Here is a 23107-nt window from a genome sequence, read left to right as displayed (position 1 = left end):
TGGGGAAGGGCAGGCAGAATTGATAAGAATGCGTGTGTGTGTGTGTGTGTGTGTGTGAGAGAGAGAGAGAGAGAGAGAGAGAGAGAGAGAAGGAGGGAGGGGTTTGTGAGGTGCTGTGCCTGGTGCATTGAACACCGTTCTTATCTTTAGCTCATGAGTCTGAACTGCAACAGCGGCCATGTCTTGTGAAACTCATTTCCTCCCCTGCCACCTGCCCTGAACTCCAGCCCAGGGGCTTCTGTTCCACAGCTGAGCCCACTCTCCAGGGCCCTGCAGGCCCCAGGTCATGCTCCAAAACCCAGGGTGCCCTTGGGGATCTGAACAGGGGACAAGGGTGGGTCACGTGTGCCAGGCCCTTGGCTGGGCTGGGAGGCAGTTGAGCCCAGGATCCTGACCACAGCAGAGCAGTTGGCAGATGTTTCTCTGTGAGACAGCCCCAGGGGTAATGGCCAGGGATCCTAGAGGGAGCTGCACTGGGGGCTGGGACCAGAGCTAGTCCAGGGGAAAGCCAAGGCCACACGGACTGGTGCGCACAGGGGCAGCTCCTTACAGACATCTCCTATCTCAAGTCTGGAAGGAGGCACCTTTGACCCTGAGGGTGGATGAGGCCCCGGAGTGGCCAGGTGGGGCCTGGGCCTGGCCCCAGGCTGCCCTGGGCCCTGCTGCTGCTGGGCCTGGGTGTGGGTGCCCAGGACCTGTGGATCCCAACAGCAGCACCCCGGAGCAAGGCCCTGGGCCCTGGAGGCCCTGTAGGAAGCAGCCGGTTCAACCTGCGGATCCCATGGCACAGGTAAAGAAAGGGCAGGGAGTTGGGGTGGGGGTATCAGGGTGTGAGGGCCCCTGTGGCTGAGAGAAGGACCCAACCCAGAGGAGGTACTGGCAAGACCCTGGCTTAAAGTGTGATATTCTGTCCATCACAAGCAGCTTGTCTGTGTTAATTTTATGATTAACATCACACTGAAGTTTTACCTTGGTTCCTGAGTTTTGGGGCTCCCCTAATATTCCATACCAAGGCCAGAATCTCACCAGCCTCCCCCTAGTCCTCTGGGCATGGGGGCAGGAGTCTGCAGCAGGTGGGGACCTCTGTCCCTGCAGGTACTGGATGGACACCCCCCTCCTCTGTCCCCTCTGGGTTGCCTCCCTGCCCTCACCTTTATTACCCAGGGACCACTGCCTGCACTCCAGCTGATATTCTAAGGCTGCTTTCCTGGTGACCCTTGGGTCCCCAGACCCTCAGCTAAGAATCCTCAGGCAGGGTCACCTGTGGAGACAGCCCCCCCCAGGAGACTAAGCCCACCCAGATGCAGGCAAACAATGCCCAGGGCAGGGTCTGTGGGGGGGCCATGGTGTACCCCACCCAGCCCCCTCCTCTCTGTAGGAAGTAAAGTCCCAGACAAAGCTCAGCTTATGTCCTAGCGACACAGCCTGTCCACCACACTCACGGGGCGCTAGGGCTCAGGGACAGAACCTGCCTCTGAGAGCTGAGCTCCCCTCCCCCTGTGCCAAGGCAATTCTCATCCCATTTCACAGATGGGAATGAAGGCCCAGACAGGGGAGGCAACCTGCCCAGGGTCACACAGCACAGGGGCACGCAGACAGTCCCAGGACTGAGAACCTGTGACTCCAGCAGCAGGCTTATCTGTCATGGGGACAGACCCACGCCAGTTCTAGTCACAATAAGGGGGTGGGGATGTTCCCTGTGTGATCTCAGGATTGAGGGGGTACCGGCTAGGGGCTGGGGTGCCAGCAAAGTCAGAAGCATGTGCTGAGAGGGGTTCAGGAGAGGAGGCACGCGGGGAGCTAGGGGTGGGATCGGGGGACCTCGGGCGCTCGTGCGTCCCGGCCTTTGTCCTGCACAGGGATTGAAGCGCCACAGGGACAGGCATTTGTGCTTTGGAAAAACTGGCACCAAAATGGGAGGCAAATGGGAGTCTGATTAGACAGCAGAGACCGAGGCCCAAGATGGGAGAGGCGGCCGCATCCCAGGGAGGTGGCACTAAGCTCAGACAAACCTCACCAGGAGGAGGAGCAGGATGGACAGGTGCATGGCCACCTGGCCAAGATCCCCTTGAAAATGGCAAGTGAAACTGGTGACGGGGCAGAGAGGTGACCTGGGAGGCTGTGTGCTTTCAGGCCATCAGGGGGAGATGGAGTTTCTGAAACATACAGTATTATTAGAATGCGCATTCCTGAGGTGGACCCTGGCCTGTTGGTTAGGATACCCGTGTCCCATGTGGGGCTGCCTGGGTTTGAGTTCCAGCTTCCTGGCAATGCAGATCTTGGCAAGCAGCAGTGATGGCTCAAGTACTTGGGCTCCTGCCCGTATGGCCCTGTCCCGGCTGTTATAGGGATTTAGGGTGTGGACCGGCTGCTGGAAGATCCTCTCTCTGTCAGTCTTTCTCAAATCTCTCTCTCTCTCTCTCTCATATAAAAACACACACACACAGACACATACACACACAAAATGCCTTTTTTACTTTTTCTTTAAAAAAAGATTTATTTATTTATTTGAAGGTAGAGTTATAGAGAGGGAGAGAGGGAGAGAGGGAGAGAGGGAGAGAGGGAGAGAGGGAGAGGGAGAGAGAGAGAGAGAGAGAGAGAGAGAGAGAGAAGTCCTCCATCCATTGGTTCACCCCACAGTGTGCTGACTTGAAGCCAGGATCCAGGAGCTTCTTCCAGGTCTCCCATGTGGGTGCAGGGTCCCAAGAACTTGGGCCATCTTCTACTACTTTCCCAGGCCATAGCAGAGAGCTGGATGGGAAGTGGAGTAGCCAGGACTTGAACCAGCACCTACATGGGATGCTGGCACTGCAGGCGGTGGCTTTACTCACTATGCCACGGTGCTGGCCCCATGTAATGCCTTTTAATCAAGTAATTTTTCTTCTAGACATTTTTCTCGAAATAATAAAAACTTCAGCTGTATATTTTTTGTGTTCATGGGGAGAAGCAACCAAATGGTCGAACAACAGGGGAAGGTAAAATAAAGGATGCTACATGCGTGATGGGGAGCACTCGCGTCATCAAGTGTCTCTCATGACCGTAGTAACAGAGTCAAAAGCAGTCTGCAGGGTTTGGCATCCGTGCAGTGGTTAAGTTGCTGCTTGGCCTGTCTGTATCCTGCACTGGAGGGCCTGCTTCCAGTCCTGCTTCTGTTCCTGATTCCAGCTTAATGCTGCCATGCGCCTTGGGAGGCAGCAGGGGATGCTTCAAGTCCTTGGGTCCCTGCCACACATGTGGGAAACCCGAATGGAGTTCCTGGCTCCTGGCTTAAGCCCAGCCCAGCCCTGGCTGTTGCAGGCATTTGGGGAGTGAACCAGCAGATGGGAACCCTTATCACTGCCTTTCAAATCAATCAATCTTTTTTTTTTTTTGACAGGCGGAGCTAGACAGTAAGAGAGACAGAAAGGTCTTCCTTTCTGTTGGTTCACCCCCCAAATGGCCACTACGGCTGGTGCGCTGCAGTCAGCGTGCTGCACCGATCTGAAGCCAGGAGCCAAGTGCTTTCTCCTGGTCTCCCACGCAGGTGCAGGGCCCAAGCACTTGGGCCATCCTCCACTGCACTCCCAGGCCATAGCAGAGAGCTGGACTGGAAGAGGTGCAACCAGGACAGAATCCAGCTCCCCAACTGGGAATAGAACCCGGTGTGCAGGTGCTGCAGGCAGAGGATTAACCAAGTAAGCCGTGGCCCTGGCCAAATCAATCAATCTTAAAATAAAGAAATAATATGGAAGGATCCCATATACTTCTTTACCCATTCTCCAATAGTCAAATCTTGCAAATCTACAGGAAACTATCACAATCAGCCTATTGACATTGATACAATCAAGGAAAAGAATGTTTGTCACCACAGACATCACTCTTGGCCCGTTTTTCCAAAAAATATTTATTTACTCCAAAGGTGGAGTTAGAGAGAGGGAGAGGCAGAGGGAGAAAGAGAGGTCTTCCATCTGCTGGTTCACTCCCCAAATGGATGCAATGACTGGAGCTGGGCCAATCTGAGCCAGGAGCCAGGAGCTTCTGCTGAGTCTTCCATGTGAGTGCAGGGGCCCAAGGACTTGGGCCATTTTCCACTGCTTTCCCAGGCCATAGCAGAGAGCTGGATTAGAAGAGGAGCAGCCAGGACTTGAACCATCATCCAAATGGGATGGTGGTGGTCCAGGTTGTGGCTTTACCCACAACACCACAGCAGCGGATCTCTTGTTTTATTTTTTAAAAAAATCTTTACTAATTATATACTGAATCGATCTTCTGTATATAAAGATAATTGGAAATGAAAAAAAAACCTGGTGTTAAATTTGAAATGGCTTAGAAAATTAATTTTTTAAAAAATTATTATGTAGGATCTCTGTCTTTAATGTGCTGTACACTGTTATTTAATGCTATAACTAGTACTCCAACAGTATTTTTTCACTTTGTGTTGCTATATGGGGGCAAACTGTTGAAATCTTTACCTAATATATACTAAACTGATCTTCTGTATATAAAGAGAATTGAAAATGAATCTTGATGTGAATGGAAGGGGAGAGGGAGCGGGAAAGGGGAGGGATGCGGGTGAGAGGGAAGTTATGGGAGGGGGGAAGCCATTGTAACCCATAAGCTGTACTTTGGAAATGTATATTCATTAAATAAAAGCTTAATAAAAAAAATCTTTGCAGGGGCCCAAGCACTCGGGACATCTTCTACTGCTTTCTCAGGCCATAGTAGGGGGTGGAGCAGCTGGGACATGAACCAGGGCCCATGTGGTATGCTGGCACTGCAAGCAGCGGCTTTACCTGCTATGCCACAGAGCCGGCTCCTGGTTTAGTTTTTTTTTTTTCATTTTTATTTGAAAGGCTGAGTCAGAGAGAGAAAAAGAAGAGATGAGGGGAGGGTAAGGGATCAATATATTGTTTTAAATTTATTCTTTTTATTCCACAAGTTCCCATAACAGCCAGGGCTGGGCCAGGTAGAAGCCAGGAGCCCAGAATTCCATCTACGTCTCTCGTGTTAGTGGCAGGGAGCCAAGTATTTAAGCCATCATCTGCAGTCTCCCAAGGACTCAAGTTAGAAAGAAGGTGGAACTGGAAGCAGAGGAGCTGGGGCTTGAACCCATGCACTCTGATATGGGACAGGGGTGTTCCAACTGTCACCTTCACCGCTGTACCCAATGCCTGCTCATTTGTTGTCCTTTTTTTTTTTTAAGATTTATTTATTTCTTGGGCCATCTTCTACTGCTACATGTTTTCAGTTTGTTTTGGTCTATGCCCAGCAGTGGAATTGCTGGCTTGTATATATTGTGACTGTGTGTGTGACTTTGCTTTTTCATGTGTAACCTTTTGAGGAACTGCCAAACTGATTTTCACAGTGATGGCCTCATTTTAGAATACCACCAGCAATGTGTAAGGTGCACAGTTTCTCCACACTGTTGGAAACACTTGTTTGAAAAAAATTTTAAATTATTATAGCTGTCCTGATACTATCTTTTAAAATTTATTTATTTTAAAAAAGATTTATTATTTATTTGAAAGTCAGAGTTACACAGAGAGAGAAGGAGGGGAAGAAAGAGAGAGGTCTTTCATCCGCTGGTTCGCTCCCCAATTGGCTACAACTGTTGGAGCTGCACTGATCTGAAGCCAGGAACTAGGAGCTGCCTTTGGGTCTTCCCAAATGGGGGCAGGGGCCCAAGGACCTGGATCCCTAGGCACCCACATGGGAGACCTGGAAGAAGCTCCTGGCTTCAAATCAGCCTAGCTCTGGCCATTGCAGCTATTTGGGGGAGTGAATCTGTGGATGGAAGACCCCCCACTCCCTCTCTCTCTGTAACTCTACCCTTCAAATAAATATAAATAAATAATATAAATAAATCTTTTTTAAAAATTGCACGCAGGCATGCACGCGCGCGCGCGCACACACACACACACAGCACCAGCCCTTCCATCAATTTTGAGTTAGCTCTTGCATACAGTCTGAGGTACAGGTCCAATTTCATTATCTTCTGTCTGGGTATCCAGTTCATTCGGATGAACTTATTTGCTGATTTATGGTAGAGGGATGTTTCCTGCTAGGCCAGTTTTGCTGACTTCATCACTCGATTTTTTAAAAAAAATTAAACCATTCTAAAAGCTGTATAGTGATGTCTCCTTGTGGTTTTATATTTACTTGTTATTTAAAGTATTTTGAGAGAAAGCGAGTGAGTGAGAGAGGACTGAACCAAGACTCAAGTCAGGAGCCAAGAATTCAACCCAGGTTTTCCATGTGGGTGGCAGGGATTCAACTACTTGAGCTGTCACCTGTCATTTCCCAGAGACTTCAATGGCAGGAAGCTGGAGTCAGGAAATGCACTCAGGTACTCCAGCATGGAATGTGGGGTCTTGAGTCTTAACTGCTAGGCCAAAGGGGTCACATTTACATTTCCCTAATAACTAGTGATCCTCTTTTATGATTTAATTTTCCATTTATATATCTTCTTTGGTGATTATTTGTCCCATCTCTCTTGGGTTTGAGCATTTCTATATCATCCAGACACATCCTATCAGGTATGTGACTGGCGAATATTTTGTCTTGATCTGTTGCTTATATTTAATTCTCCTGACCACGTCTTTAGAGAGCTGGATTTTGTGGCATTTGTGCTTAGTTATGTAAGACAAGGTCAAACTGTCTTCCAACGTGGCTGAGCCATTTCACATATCCACCAGCCACGAGACAGCTCCTGTTTCTCCTTATCCTCCACAGCATTCACTGTCAGTGCCCTGGATTTTGACCACTGTTGTTTTAATGTGCTTTCTCCTGACCATGCATGTCGTGCAGCATCTCATTATGGTTACTACCATCTCAATATCTTCTTTGGTGAGGTTGTGGTCTCTAGCTCATTTCAAAATCAGGTTGGTTATTTTCTTTGTGTATGTTTCAGATACATCTTCTGTCAGTCTTTTATTCCAGTAAATGGTTGATCTTTTCATTTCCTTGATGGTGCACTTGCACAGCAGAAAAATTTATTTTAATGAAGCCTAGTTTATCAATTCTTTTCTAAAAAGATTTTATTCATTTATTTTGGAGGCAGAGTTACAGGGAGAGGAGGAGAGGCAGAGTGAGAGGTCTTCCATTTGCTGGTTCACTCCCCAAATGACCACAATGGCTGGAGTTGAGCCAATCCAAAGCCAGGAGCCGGAGCTTCTTCCAGGTCTCCCACATGGGTACAGGGGCCCAAGGACTTATGTCATCCTCTGCTGCTTTCCCAGGCCATAGCAGAGAGATGAATTGGAAGAGGAGCATCTGGGACATGAACTGGTGCCCAAATGGGATACTGGCACCACAGGAGGAGGCTTACCCTACTATGCCACAGCACTGGTCTGATCAATTCTTTCTTTCATGGGCCAGTCCTTGGTGATGCAGTTAAAACTCACTGCCAAATCCAAGATAATCTAGATTTTCTGTTACCATCCGGGAGTATTGCTTTTTACCTGTGACCCATTTTGAGGTAATTTTTGGGGAGGGGTCAAGTTCTGTGATGAGATTCATTTCCTCATTTTAAAAAACAGCTTTATTGAGATACAGTTCACTACCATAGAACATATGATTCAAACATTTTGAAAATTATTTGAGAAACAGCGATAAGAGAAGGGAGGGAGAGTGAAAAACAACATGAGACAGAGAGTGAGCGCCCAAATGCACTGCTTCACTTTCCTAATCCTTGCAATGGCCTGGCTGGGCTGGGGCCAGAGCAGGGAGCCAGGGATGCAGTCCAGATCTCCCAGCAAGGTTGGTGGTAGCCCAGTTTCTTTTATTTATTTACTTGAAAGTCAGAGTTAGAGGGGCTGGTGCTGTGGTGCAGCAGGTTAACACCCTGGCCTGAAGCACTGGCATCCCATATGGGTGCTGGTTTGAGATCTGGCTGCTCTACTTCCGATCCAGCTCTCTGCTATGGCCTGGGAAAGCAGTGCAAAATGGTCCAACTCCCTGGGCCCCTGCACCTATGTAGGAGACCTGGAAGAAGCTCCAGCTCCTGGCTTCAGATCGGCGCGGCTCCGGCCACTGTGGCCAATTGGGGAGTGAAGCATCAGATGGAAGACTCTCTCTCTCTCTCCTCTCTCTGCATAACTCTGACTTTCAAATAAATAAATAAATCTTTAAAAAGAGAGAGAGAGAAAAGCAGAGGCAGAAGCAGAGAGAGAGGGAGAGACAGGTCTTCCATCCACTGATTCATGCCCCGGTTGGCTGCAACAGCTTGAGCTGTGCTGATCTGAAGCCAAGGGCTTCTTCCAGGTCTCTCATACGGGTACAGGGGCCCAAGGACTTGGGCCGTCTTCTTCTGCTCTCCCAGGCCATAGCAGAGAGCCCATATGGGATGCTGGCACTGCAGGCAGCAGCTTTACCCACTACAGCCCCAGGAGCCCCAGGAGCCCAGTTCCTTCAGTCATCCCTGCTGCCTTGCAGGGTCTACATTTGCAGGAAGCTGGAGTCAGGAGCCAGAGCCAGGGATTGAACCTAGGTACTCTGATGTGTGTTATGAGTGCCTTGACCACTAGGCTGAACAACCACTTTCCATTTTAATTTTTCATGTGTGGATGTCCAGTTGTTCCAGCACCATTTGTTGAAAAGACTATCTTTGCTTCATTGTGTTGCCTTTGCTTCTTTGTCAGAGATCAGTGGGCTGTATTTATGGAATCTACTTCTGTGTCCTCTAGTCTGTTCATTTGATCAATGGAATACCACCCTGTCTTGATGTCTGTAGCCTTATGACAAGTTGAGTAGCAACAGTCCTCCAACTTTGTTCTTCTTCCTCAATACTGTGCTCAGCATGCTGGGTCTTCCGCCTCTCCATACAAACTTTAGAATCAGTTTATCAATACTCACCAAGTCAGTTCCATTTTTAAAATTGGGATTGCACTGAATTCACAGATCAAGTTGGGAATAATGACTTCTTGACAATATTGAGTCTTTCCATCCATGAATATGTAATACCTCTGCATTAATTCTTTTATTTGTTTCATCAGTTTTATGGTGTTTCTCATACAAATCTGTACATATTTTGAGCATTTCATTTTAGATGATGCTAATGTAAATAATATTCTACTTTTAATTTCAAATTCTATTTGCTTATTGCTATATACAGGAAAGTGGTTGATTTTGTATATTTAACCTTGTTTCTTGCAACCCTGATATAATTGCTTTTATCAGTTCATCTGTATTTTCTACATACATTCATGTCATGTATGAACACTTTAATTTCTCCTCCTTAATTTGTATACTTTTATTCCTTTTCTTGTACTACATTAATTAGCACTTTTATTACATTTTTGAAAAGGAGTGCTGAAAGGGGACATCCTTGCATTATTCTAGGTCTTAGTGGATAAGCTTTTAATTGCTCACCATTAAATGATATGTTATAGGTTATAGGGTGATAGCTATAGGGTTTCTTTTTTGATACATTATTCTTTATCAAGGTAAAGAAGTTCCTTTCTATTCCTGATCTACTGAGAGGATTTTATCATGAAAGGGTGTTGGATTTTGTCAAATATTTTTTCTGCATCTACTGATAGGATCATGTCATTTTCTTCTTTAGCATGTTGGTGAATTACATTAATTGATTTTCTTTTTTAAAAAGATTTATTTTATTTATTTAAAAGAGTTTCAGAGAGAGAGGTCTTCCATATGCTGGAAGACCACTCCCCAGATGGCCGCAATGGCCAGGGCTGCGCTGATCCAAAGCCAGGAGCCAGAAGCTTCTTCTAGGTCTCCCACATGGGTGTAGGAGCCCAAGGCCTTGGTCTGTTTTGTACTGTTTTCCCAGGCCATAGCAGAGAGCTGGATTGGAAGAGGAGTAGCCAGGTCTAGAACCAGTGCCCATATGGGATTCTGGCACTTTAGGCCAGGGCTTTAACCTGTTGCACCACAGCACTGGCCCTAGTTGATTTTCAAATGTTAAACCAGTCTTGTAAATCGCACTTGGTGATTGTATATAATTCTGTTTTTAAAATTTTTTAAAGATTTATTTATTTATTTGGAAGTCAGAGTTACACACACACACACACACACATGGGGGGGTGGAGATGTCTTCCATCTACTACTTCACTCCCTAATTGGCTGCAATGGCTGGGGCTGCACCAATCTGAAGCCAGGAGCCAGGAGTTTCCTCTGGATCTCCCACGTGGGTACAGGGGCCCAAGCCACAGTGCCAGCCCCTAAAGATTTATTTTAAAGGCAGAGTCAGTCAGTCTCTCTCTCTCTCTCTCTCTCTCTCTCTCTCTCACACACACACACACATATATACACACACACAAACACACACATACACACACAGGTCTTCCATCCACTGGTTCACTCCCCAAATGGCTGCAATGGTCAGAACCGAGCCCATCCAAAGCCAGGAGCCAGGAGCTTCCTCTGGGTCTCCCACATAGGTGCAGGGGCCCAAAAACTTGGGACATCTTTTATTGCTTTCCCAGGCCACAGCAGAGAGCTGGATGGGAAGTGAAGCAGCTGGGACTCAAACCTGCACCCATATGGGATGTCGGCACTGAAGGTAGTGGCTTTATCCACTACTTCACAGTGCTGGCCCCACTAATGTTTTCTTAATGAGTTTTACATCTATGTTCATGAGATATATTCGACTGTAGTTTTTTTTTTAAATGTCTTATCTGACAATGCAACCTAATTGAGTGAGTTGGAAAGTATATTCTCTGCTTCTATATTTTGGAACTGTGCACAGATTTGGTCCAACTTCTCTTTAAATGTGGGAAGAGTCACCAGTGAACCCATCTGGGCATAGTCCTTTCTGTTTTGGAAGGTTACCAAGTAGTGATTAAATTAGGCCCACCGAATTGTCTATTTTATTTGGTTTTGCCTTTGGTTTATGATATCTTTTACAATTAATATTTGTGTGTTTATTTCAGTATGTCTTTTCCTCTGCTTTATGGAGGCTTGTATCTACCTACATAATATAAAAATATTCTCCTATATTTTGCCCAGTACTTCTTCTTCCCATTTATATATTCAACCCACTTTAATTTTTTCTCCAAAGAAACCTTTTATTTAATGAGTACAAATTTCGTAAGTACAACTTTAGGAATATGTGATTCTTCCCACCATATCCACCCTCCGACCCCCACTCCCACCCAACTCCTCCTCCCTCTCCCATTCCCAGTCCCATTCTCCATTAAGATTGATTTTCAATTAACTTTATACACAGAAGACCAACTCTATACTAAATAAAGATTTCAACAATTTGCACACACACACACACATACACACATACACACCCTATTTGAGAGCAAATTTTACAGTTAATTCTCATAATACAACTTATTGAGGACAGAAGTCCTGCATGAAAAGTAAGTGCACAGTGACTCCTGTTGTTAGTTTAACAATTAACACTCTTACATATGATGTCAGTGATCATCTGAGGCTCTTGACATGAACTGCCAAGGCTATGGAAGCCTTTTGAATTCACAATTTCTGTCAGTTTTTAGACAAGACTATAAGCAAAGTGGAAATTCCCTCCATCCTTTGATGGCCTCTTCTTTCCACTGGGGTCTCACAGAAATCCTTCATGCAGGACATTTTTTTTTTTGGCCACAGCGTCTTGGCTTTCCATGCCTGAAATGCTCTCATGTGCTTTTTAGCTAGACAAGAATGCCTTAATGCTGAGTCTGAGGTCAGAGTGCTATTTAGAGTGATTGTCATTCTATGAGCCTGCTGTGGGGACTGCTTCCCAAGTTGGAACAGTCTTTCCTTTTTAATTCTATCTATTATTATTATCAGATGCTTGATCTTACTTATATGATCCCTTTAATATTTAATCCTATCTATATGATCACTTTAACAATATGGTCACTTTAACATCTAAGATGGTATTGTTTTGACAGGCAGAGTTAGACAGACAGAAAGTCTTCCTTCCATTGGTTCACTCCCCAAATCGGCACGCTGCGCCAATCCAAAGCCAGGAGCCAGGTGCTTCCTCCTTGTCTCCCATGCGGGTGCAGGGCCCAAGTACTTGGGCCATCCTCCACTGTCTTCCTGGGCCACAGCAGAGAGCTGGACTGGAAAAGGAGGAACTGGGACAGAACTGGCACCCCAACCGGGACTAGAACCTGGAGTACCGGAACCACAGGTGGAGGATTAGCCTAGTGAGCCATGGCACCGGCCTAAGATGGTATTTTTGATATCCAGCTTAATGGGATTTGGGGTTCCATGGCAAGTTCTTAAACTATATACCTGTAGAAGTAAATCTGTAGGAATGTATGCAGAACTATATAGCTTTACAGTTACAAACTTCCTCCTCCTTCTCTTATTCCCACTCTTATTTTTACTGAAATTTATTTTCAAATGACTTTATACACATATGATTTACTCTATGTTGAGTTCAATAAATAGTATGAAGAAGAGAAAAAAAGAAAAAACCTCTTCCTTGACAGTAGAGAAAATGGCTGTTCAAGTCATTTTTTTCTTTTTTAATTATTTAATTAATTATTTATTTATTTATCTTTTGACAGGCAGAGTGGACAGTGAGAGAGAGAGACAGAGAGAAAGGTCTTCCTTTTGCTGTTGGTTCACCCTCCAATGGCCACCGCAGCTGGCACGCTGTGGCCAGCGCACCACACTAATCCGAAAGCAGGAGCCAGGTGCTTCTCCTGGTCTCCCATGCGGGTGCAGGGGCCCAAGCACTTGGGCCATCCTCCACTGCCTTCCCGGGCCACAGCAGAGAGCTGGACTGGAAGAGGAGCAACTGGGACTAGAACCCAGTGTTCATATGGGATGCCAATGTTGAAGGTGAGGATTAACCAAGTGAGCCACCCAACAGTGTTTTTCTTCTTGTTTCTTCTTGCTTTTTGTCTGACTGGATAATTTCTTGTGCTTGTCTTCTAAGTCAGATATTCTTTCTTCTGCTTCACCAATTTTGTTGTTAAGTCTTTTCACTGCATTTTTTATTTGTTCTATTGAATTCTTCATTTCATCTTGATTTCTCTTTAGGATCTCAATTTTGTGGGAGAAATTTTCTTTCATGTCATGTATGGATTTCAGTAGTTCATGCATTTGCTTCTGATTACTTCCAAGTAATCCTATGATCAATTTTTTGAATTCCATTTCTTGCATTTCTTCCCTCTCATCATCTTTACCACCTACTATTCAAGTGTATTCTTTTGGGGTCATCATGTTGTCTTCCTTATTCTTGTTTCTGGAATGAGTATCTCCATGAATACTTCTTTTTTTTTCCTCTGTGGTAGCTTTTATCTTTGGACTATGTCTAAGTGGATTAGTGGAGCTTCTTCTGGGTCTCCCATGCAGGTGTAGGGGCCCAAGGACTGGGGCCATCTTCTACTACTTTCCCAGGCCACAGCAAAGAGCTGGATTGGAATTGGAGCAGTTGTGACTTGAACTAGCGCTGTACGGGATGCTGGCACTGCAGGTGGTGGCTTTACCCACTATGCCACAGTGCTGGCCCCAGTTGGCTAAGTTTTTATGTTCATTCATGTGGGTCTTGCATATTGCTTACTGAGTTATTCTATGTTTTCTTTTTTCTGTTCCTGCTGAGAATGTGGTGTCCCCCATTACCTGCCCTAATTGATTACTGATGATGAGAAGACAGTTACCAATATTAATATACTGATCTCATCCCTTTTGGTGGCTTTTCAACCTACTATTTCAATATTATGTACTTCAGGAAGTTCATAGAAAATGAAATTAAAATGTAGGGTTTTTTTTTGGTGCAAAAAATGAAATCCATGCAAACAAGGAGTCTTGAAAAAGGTTCATGGAACAAGCATATTGTGAAAAACTATGGATTTCCAAATTTTTGTACCAAAATAATTAATTCCATTTTTTCATGGATATCCTGAAGTATCCTCATATTTAATTCCCTCATAAGTACCCCAAGTTTTTCTTTTTATTTTTAATAAATATTTATTTATTTGAAAGAATTACAGAGAGAGAGAGGGGGAGAGAGTTCGATCCTCCATCTGTTGGTTTACCCCCCAGATGATTGCAATGGCCAGGCTGAGCCATGCCAAAGCTAGGAACCCAGAGCTTCATCTGGGTCTTCCACTTGGGTAGCAGGGGCCATCTTCTGAAGCTCTTCCCAGACAATTAGTGGGGAGCTGGATCAGAAGTGGAAAAGCTAGGACATGAGCCACCACTCATATGGGATGTTGGTGTTGCAGGCAGCAGCGTTACCTGCACACCAAAGCATCAGCACTGCCGCCTCCACACCACTTTATTTTCTTATCTTACTGCATTGCCTAGAACCTCCAGAATAATGGAAATTCTAGGATTCCCTGGCTTGTTCTCAGACTTTAGTGCACATGCATGTGGATCGCTGCTGTAGAACTCTAGCAAACTCATCCTATCAAGTAAGTGTCTCATCGACTCACAGCTTAGTAAGAGTATTTCCCTTGGGTCAGACATTTGGTGCAGCAGCTAAGACATCACTCAGGATGCCCATGTCCCATAATGGAGTGCCTGGGTTTGAGTCCCAACTCTGTTCTCCATTCCAGCTTCCTTGGAGGCCATGCAGGTGATGGCTCAATAGTTGGGTCTCTGCCACCCATGTAGACCTGAGTTGAGATCCAGGCTCCTGACTTTGGCCTGCAGACTTGGGGAGTGAACCAATGAATGGAAGGAAGGTCTGTTTCTGTGCCTTTGAGAAATTGATTTTGTGTTATTTTTAAATAGGCTGTAACTTGTAAAGTGTTTTATCACTTAATAAACAATTTCATGAATAGATATTAAAAATGTCAAAAATCTGCTATAATATGGGTGAAAATTGAAGACACTATGCTAAAAGAAATGAGCCACACACACAAAGACAAATACTGTATGACTGCACTTACTTGAGTTCCCTGAGTAGACAAGTTATGGAGGCAGAAAATAACGCAGAGGTACCAGGGCCAGAGGAAGAGGAATGGGAAGTTATTGTTTAATGGATGCAGACTTCCTGTTTGGGAAGATGGAAAAATTCTGGGGGCAGATGGTGGTAACAGTTGCGCAACAGTGTGAATGCACCTAATGCCACTGACCTGCACTTTTAAAAAATGGGCAAAGTGGTACATTTTATGCTCTGTATATTTTACTATAATTAAAAAGTAGAAATAGCATTATATAATAGGAGAGAGATGGAGAGATAAATATGTATTGCCCTTTAAAAATACACTTCTATAGTGCTTAACTTTATGTTATATTCTTATAAGTTCAAAGGTTTTTCTTAACAGCCCCAGAAAAGCCTTCCATTTTCATTACAAAACCAACCACCTCTCACTGGCCCATCGTCTAAGCTGGAACACAACTAATCTGATGTCCCCGACAGTAACTCAATGCTGTATTCCTGTGTGAAACAGCAAAGGTAATGCCCCAGGCTTCTTGTGGTTTTTGGATAACAGAAGGCAAGTTTGTTGTTTTTTAATGATTCTGTGCCTGTATTAACTTAGTGAGGAATGCTCAGATGCAACCATCTCAGGACACAGAAACCATTTCATCCTGGAGGTGAGGTGACTCAGTCTAAGGTGACCCCAGGGTCTCCCCAAAGTGAGTGCCCTATAACCAGAGGAAGACAAAGACCTGGGTGGGGCAGGTGGCCACGTTCCTCTGAGAGCATTCGCCGCTTTCCAGGTGGAGATGGGCGGTAGGCAATTTAGGAGGAGCTGAGGAGAGGGTCTGCAGCTGGGAGAGACTAGATCTCACCATACAGGCAGAGTGGGTCCACAGCATGACAAGATGACAGAGGAGGACCCAGGATGGTAGTCTGGGACCCAGGGGGCAGGGGCTTGAGAGAACAGGAAGCCAGGGAGAAGAGTGGGTAGTCTCAGATACCAAGGGGAAGAGAAGCACTAGAAAAAGGGCAGACCCTGTGTCACATCCTGGAGAGAACTGGAGAGGAACCTCAGACTTGACCCTGATGAGGAATTTCTTGACCGTGACCTGAGATATTTCAGAAAGAAACAGGGATGAGAGCCGGGGGCCATTGCCCTGTTCCCACGGTGAGAAGACAGTGCCTGGTGTAGGCAGCATGGATGTACAGATGACAGGTGGGTGGAAGGACAGATGACTACACATGTAGACGTTTAAGCAGATGCATGGACAAATGGATGAAGGGTGGCTGCGTGAGTACACAGATGCTGGACAAATGGATGGATGTCCTGGGCACAGAGCAATCAACAGCTGCAAAGTATGGTCTGAGAAGGCTTCATGGATGAGGGGGGCGGATCTGCGTCTCCATGAGCAGACACCAAAGCAGGGGTGTCTCCATAATGTTTTGAGTCAGACACTGGCCCCGTGTCCTTAGGTCTAGGGATATGAGAAAACTTACAGACCCTAAAATAAGACCACATCCCTTGGTCACTTGAGAGGGATGCATCACTGTGATTTGCTGAGCTCCTGCTGTGCACAGCAGCACAGTCAACACAGTTTGCAGGGAGGACACACTGAGGTCACTCCAAGACTGCCTTGGACAGGGTGCCAGAACTCTGGGGGGTGGGGGGGGGCTGGCCAACCACCTGCACTGTGCCGAGAATGCAGCCCTGCCTGCTGAGTCTGTGCCTCTAACGCCCCTCAGGTTGCCGCTCCAGCCCGGCCCCCAAGAGGCAGGCCCCAGGTGCTGGCCCCACGGGTTTTGGTCTGAGTCTCAGTCACGGTGGTATATCTTTGGCAGTGGGACCCAGCTCTCAGTCACAGGTAAGTGGCTCTCCAAGCCTCTCCCTGCCATCCCACCTCCTGCAGTCTGTGCCTTTGCACAGTCTGTTTTCTCTCCCTGGGGGCTTTGCCCTTCTGCCCGTCCTGGCTTTAGGGTCCTTGCCTTTCACCATGGGTTCTGGGAGAGGTAGGTGGTCTCAAGACAGCTCACAGAAAGGATCCCAGCAGCAGGAGCCTTCCTATCCCAACACTTGGACATGGCCAAGTCTGGGCACCTGGGCTGGGGGTTGCTCAGGGACAGGGGCTCCTTCCCTCTTCTAAGGCAGGTCCCTGAGAAGGGGCAGAGACTGGTTCTGATCAGAGGTTCTAGCAGGCATTGGAGACAGCTCCTGAGTCTCTAGGGTCTGAGTTGAGGGCCTGAGGTCCATCTAGGCTGGGAGAAGCACCCAGGAGGCCCAGGGGCATGGCCGGGGCTGTGACCCCAGCATCCAGAGGCACAGGATTCCTCTGAGGGAGGGCCAGCAGAGGGTGGAGAGGGCTCTGACTCATGCTAGGCTGTGCTGAGCTCTGCTGGGCCATGAAGACACAGGGACACTGAGGGACAGGACAGACTGGGTGAGGTGATCAGAGCCCAGGACTAGTCACAAAGGAGTAGATCTGGAGCCCCTGGGATCCATGTCTCCCCTGACCATGGCCTGGCCTCCTGCATTCCCTGAAGGGCACAGTAGACCCAATGGCCCAGGAGGGGGAGCAGAGGGCAGTTCAGAGAAGCTCTGGCTGCCGGGTGGAATGAGAGGCTGCTGGGGCAGGCATGGGGTCACTCCGCCCTGGTTTGGGGAGCATTCCCAGGAGCCAAGGCAAAAGTGAGCCACTAGGGAGGGCCAGGGGGGAGAGGGGCCTCACTGGGACAGAGCCTGAGGGGGCAGGAGGCTTCAGGACCCTCCCTCACATGCCAAGCACAGGCGGGGGCCGTCCCCACACAGCCCTGACTGTGCTGCTGGGAGGGTGGGCCCTTTGTTCAGAGGAGTCTCCAGGCACTGAAAGAATGAAGTGGAGGCCTTGGCTTGGGCTGGGGTTCAGCAGGTCAGGGCCAGATTCCAATCTCAGCCTCTGGGGACTGGAGAGGAGCAAGGCTGCCCTGTGATGAAGTGGAAGCTGAGGCCGCAGAGGGGATGAGCAGGGTCAACTCAACTGGGAGAGACTTGGAAGGGCTTTGGGAGGGGGCAGGACTGTTTGTTCCCTAGGCAGCTGATGAGCAGGAGGGGAAGAGAAAGGAGCATGGTCCCTGGTGGGGGGCAGGGGAGGATGGGGACAGATGGTTGCATTGTGAAGAGAGCTCCCCAACACCCAGACTCATCTCTGCTATGTCACATCCCTCTGTCCCTGCAGGTCAGCCTGTGGTCGCCCCCTTGGTCACTCTGTTTCCGCCCTCCTCAGAGGAGCTCAAGGCCAACAAGGCCACCCTGGTGTGTCTGATCAGTGACTTCTACCCAGGCACAGTGACGGTGGCCTGGAAGGCAGATGGAGCCACCATCACCCAAGGCATGGATTTCACCCAGCCCTCTAAACAGAGCAACAACAAGTACATGGCCAGCAGCTTCCTCAGCCTTTCACGTGGACAGTGGACATCGCATAGCCACTTCACTTGCCAGGTCACCCATGAGGGGAAAACCATGGAGAAGAGCGTGGCCCCTGCACGCTGTCCTTAGGGACCAACTCTCACCCACCCATGGGGTCTGGGAGCTGTAGGACCCCAGGAAAGGGCTTCTCCTTCCACCCCTTCCCTGATATCCCAGCCCTCCCCACCCCTGCATCCAATAAACTCTCAATAAACATCCTCATTGTCAATCAGACATCCTGCTTGGTCTCATTTTTTTCTAGTCTCTTATTTAATCTGCAACCTTCCTGGAGTTCTCTGGTTGGGGGAGGTTCCTCACACCCAGTGAGGAGGCAGCCCAAGGGGCGAGACTCGGGGTCTTCTGAGGACATCACACAGGAAACACCCCAGGAAGGAGAAGTTTGGTCACTGACATCAGGGCCTCTGACCTCTCCTTTCTCCCCTCCCTCCTCCCAGGAGAGGGCCCCCTGCTCCTTGCCTCCCTCTAGGGTGGAGACATCCTTGACTGACCTCTGTGTCCTCCCACCCCATGCCTTCTTTCCTCAGCCTGGACCTCCTCTGCCCCTGGCCCTGCCCCCTGGAAAGTACCCTCCTCCTCTTCCCTGCTCAGCTCCTGCCTGCCTGCCTCCATTCCCCATCACCCCTGGTGATCTGGACAGCTCACAGGGCACACAATGCTTCAGAGCTACTGGATTCATGGGCTTTGAAATTCAGTGGCTGCCTTGAGTCCTCACTCCATGGCAGCTTCAGAGGCAAAGGAGGAACAGAGAAACCCAGGAAAGAAACTGTTTCCCAAAGGGAATGCCAGGAGGCAGGCACCTGAGGGGTCTGGCCAGGCAACAGGAACTCCACAGGAGACTCAGCCACCAGCTAGGGAAGGAGCTGGAGGAACCTTCAGAGAACTGGGTCAGGATCTCCCCCATAGCCAACGTGAGATTGATGGGGAAGAGAAACCTTAGAGACCCCCCAGGCTCAAGAACATGTCACATGGTTCCAGTGGCACATCAGAGCCTCTGTGGGATCAGGCTGAGCAGGACCCATGGCCATGCTTGAGCCTTTCCTGCCATAACCACTCTCAATCGCTACAGCTTCCTCCTGAGAGCACTGCTCATATTGCAAGGATCTGTTGTGGAAAATTCCCTACTGGAGCCCTCAGAAAGCCCTGTGCTTTTCCAGAAACTTCTGGGGGATATGGGCGGAGTTGTCATTTAGTCAAGTAGGGAAACAACCAGAAGTGGGAGCAGGAGGTACCACAATGTTTCTCTTAGAAAAAAAAGTATTTATTGGAGAGATGCAGACAGAGACACAGCTAGACAGAATTCCCATCTCTTGGTTTCTCTCCTAAATGTCCACAGTGACAGGGACTGGACTGATGCTGAGACCTGGGAGCAGGTCTCCCATGTGGGTGGCAGCAAACAATTACTCAGCCATCACCACTGCCTCGTAGGGTCTGCATCAGCAGGAAGCTGGAGGCAGCAGCTGGAGCTGGGAATGGAACTCAGGTATTCCAATGTGGACACTAGGCTACATGGCCCCTCCCTACAATGCACCTGTGCTGAGCACCTTCTGTTTCCAGGAACTGTCTAGAGTGTCAGGACTTCTCTTATGCATGCAGCGTGAAGGAGTGAGCACCTTCCATGAGGACTGCAGGTCGGAAAAGCATTAGTACATTTTTTCTGTGTATAGTCATGTAAAAATGGCAATAACCTTAGAAATCTTATTTTGTGTGCCTATAATTCACTTATTGAAAATGAAAAATTTAATGAGACATTTATTAATTCCTTAATTATGAAATAATTCTAGTTTTTATGTCTTGGAAATCACGTGATCATACAGTTTGATATTTGAATGTAGTACAACTGCAATTATCGACTCTCATCATTCTCTGGCCAGGAACGGTCTGACTTTTTTTATTTTTGTGGGACAAAAAGTTAACATGACATCCACCATTGAGACAACATGGTCAATGAAAGATATAAGCTCTGGAGCAAATATTTAGGATGCTCACTTCCTGTGTATCTGAAACTCTATTTTGCTGAACACCAAATCTCCATGTCTATCCCCAGCTCAGAGCAAGACCCCTCTTCTGTTTCTATGAGATTGGCAGCTGAAATACCACCTGTGTGTCTAAGTAGAATCACAGAGGACTGGTCCTCCTTTGACTGCCTTATTTCACTGAGAACGACCCAGCATCCTGATTCTGGATGAATCGCAAGAAGAATTGAAACTGGGATGGAAACATCTATACGCAGCCATGTTTCCTGCAGCACTATCCCTACCGAGACATGGAAACAAGTTCGGCATCCACTGACGGATGAAGGCATAAACAAACAGTGGTGCACGGACACAGTGGATCATCCTCCTCCTTTCAGAGGAGGAAATCTTGTTCTGCAGGAAATGTAAATATGTATGAAGGTAGCTGGAACACTTGGATGGGACAAGATGGAGAGCTCCATATAACCTATCACTCACACAGATGAAAGTGAAATCTGAGCAGAGGGCACATTTTTCAACACTCTTAGAAGGCCACACTGAGAGGCAGATTGGATTAAGTGCAAATCTCAACAACAGCCTGATGGGGGTCAGGGTGGGTTTCTCACCTCACTTCCTCCCAGGTTCCTCCAATGCAGTTGAAGTCTGGGAACGACTGAAAGGAAAACCATGGGTGAATCCCTGTCTCTCTCCAGAAATGTGAGAAGGGGGGACTTGGGGTATCAAGGAGAGGGTTATACCAATTTGATTTGTTCCTCTCACTTCACTGACAAAGCTGTGAAATGTCTGAGTAGTGGCAAATGACAACCTTGAAAATTACTACATTTCTGCTCAAAAGAACCAGAGAGAATTGTGTTCTCCCAGGAATGAGAGGAAAATCTCTAGTATCCCTTTCACATACTATTTCACCTCATGGGTATTCTTGTCTATGGAACTGCACAACAGCATGGGGAATAAACACCACTGAGAAGAACATGGAAGAGCGGCACTTGCAAAGGTCAGGAGAACTGTGCAAATAGGAGAGTTGCAGGGGACAAATAGTCTGCAGATGAATCAGCACAAATGTGAGATCCCTCTGACTGCACCTACACAGGCCACGCCCCAGAGGAGGAAAGACTGCGGAACTGAGCCCCACGGAACCAAGCAATTGACTTCCAGGTGACCTCTGAAGGGGACAAGGTCTGAGTGGACACAGCTCCATGAAAATGAGTTGAAAACTGCACAAAGGTGCTACTGTAGGACATGAGCCAAAACACCAAGATCCGTTAGATGTGCACTATGTGGTTTGCTTCACAAAGCACCAGAGAAAGAAAATGAGCATCCTCCTGAGAGTTTTTGACCCCCACACTGTCCAGAATACCACGGAGCAGTACACAACAAAACATAGAGATGACTAGGACAGTCTGATCAGCTCTCAAAGAAAAAGACCACCGATTGGCTCTGAACCTGTCCTCATGTGGGAATGACTGGGGACAGCATCTCCTCTAACCATTTCCAAAGAAGGAAAGGTAAATGCTGTTGAAATTAATGGGAAGAAAATGTTCTGAGCAGACAAAGAATTCCATGAAAAACACAAGTTGGCAATGTCAGGCCTGAACATACAACATTCATATCAAAATGCAATGGATGGAATCAGGGCCAGAGTGTAGAAAAAGAGGAAGGATCAGATTACATGCCAATCAACAGAAAGGTACAAGTTGAAGAACAGAGAAGGGGAGAAGCTGGAAGCTAAATGAATGGAGCCTCAGAGATGTGTGAACCAGAGCAAGAGTCCTAATGTTTGGGAGCCTGAAATAGGGGGGGGTGTGTGGAGAGAAATGGGGGGGGGGGCAGTGAACAACAAAATCTATAAAGAATCCAATGGCCAGGAAAATCACCCTTTTAGGAATACAATCCAAGTAGCTCAGAAGCATTACAGAGACATGTGAACAATCCACAAAAACAAAAACACAAGAGAGAGAGAGAGAGAGAGAGAGAGAGAGAGAGAGAGAGAGAGAGAGAGAAATCTTGAAATCAGAGCCAATGGCACACTCCCAACAAGGGAATACCCACATGAGAGGGTTTGACTTCTCATCAGAAAACAAAGTCCACAGGATACTAGAACCCTGTCCTCCAAGTGCGGAAAGAAAAGACCTCCCCAGGATTCTCCCAGGAACCAAGACACCCTGAAGGATCTCAGCCCCCTATGCAGAAAAAGGAGGGGCGATGGAGAAGAAGGAATACTAAGAGCAATCATCAGAAGACCACTTACTATCAAAACAGCACCAAGTGGATGGAATTCTTCAGGCTAAAGTGAAATCCTGCCCGCAGGAAGTCTGGTACATCAGGAGTAATGAAGAGCAGGAGAAACGTTAAGGATTTAAATCACTGCTGGCTGTGTTTTCACCCTTAAATTCTCTAAACGGCGTCTGAAGAACCCAACACAGAAAGCACAGACTCAGAGGGTGATGCTCCATTTGTAGAGCCTAGGGAGATTACTGACGCCATGAACAGGAGTGTCAAATTGTTAAGTCAGCAACAGAAGTCACTGTGTACTTACATCCCATGGGGGATCTGTCCTTAATGTGTCGTCTAATGTGCAGTGATGCTATAACTAGTACTGAAACAGTATTTTTACACTTTGTGTTTCTGTGTGGGTACAAACTGATGAGATCTTTACTAATTATATACTGAATCGATCTTCTGTATATAAAGATAATTGGAAATGAAAAAAACAAAAACCTGGTGTCAAATTGGAAATGGCATAGAAAATTAATTAATTTAAAAAAATATTGTGTAGGATCTCTGTCTTTAATGTGCTATATGCTCTTATTTAATGCTATAACTAGTACTCCAACAGTATTTTTTTCACTTTGTGTTGCTATATGGGGGCAAACTGTTGAAATCTTTACCTAATAT

General features: G+C 47.1%; 1 gene segment (V, D, J or C); it reads left to right on the top strand.

Moving 5' to 3' along the window:
* Positions 1-602: 602 nt before the first annotated feature.
* Positions 603-18308, top strand: LOC133752244 (immunoglobulin lambda constant 6-like). The segment is given in 3 exon segments: positions 603-790; positions 16523-16641; positions 17989-18308. Coding segments are annotated over 3 exon segments (627 nt in total).
* Positions 18309-23107: the final 4799 nt, after the last annotated feature.

Source organism: Lepus europaeus, chromosome 23 (assembly GCF_033115175.1).
Source record: "Lepus europaeus isolate LE1 chromosome 23, mLepTim1.pri, whole genome shotgun sequence".
Lineage (NCBI taxonomy): Eukaryota > Metazoa > Chordata > Mammalia > Lagomorpha > Leporidae > Lepus > Lepus europaeus.
Note: the sequence above shows the minus strand (reverse complement) of the source record. Positions and strands in the feature narration are given on the sequence as shown.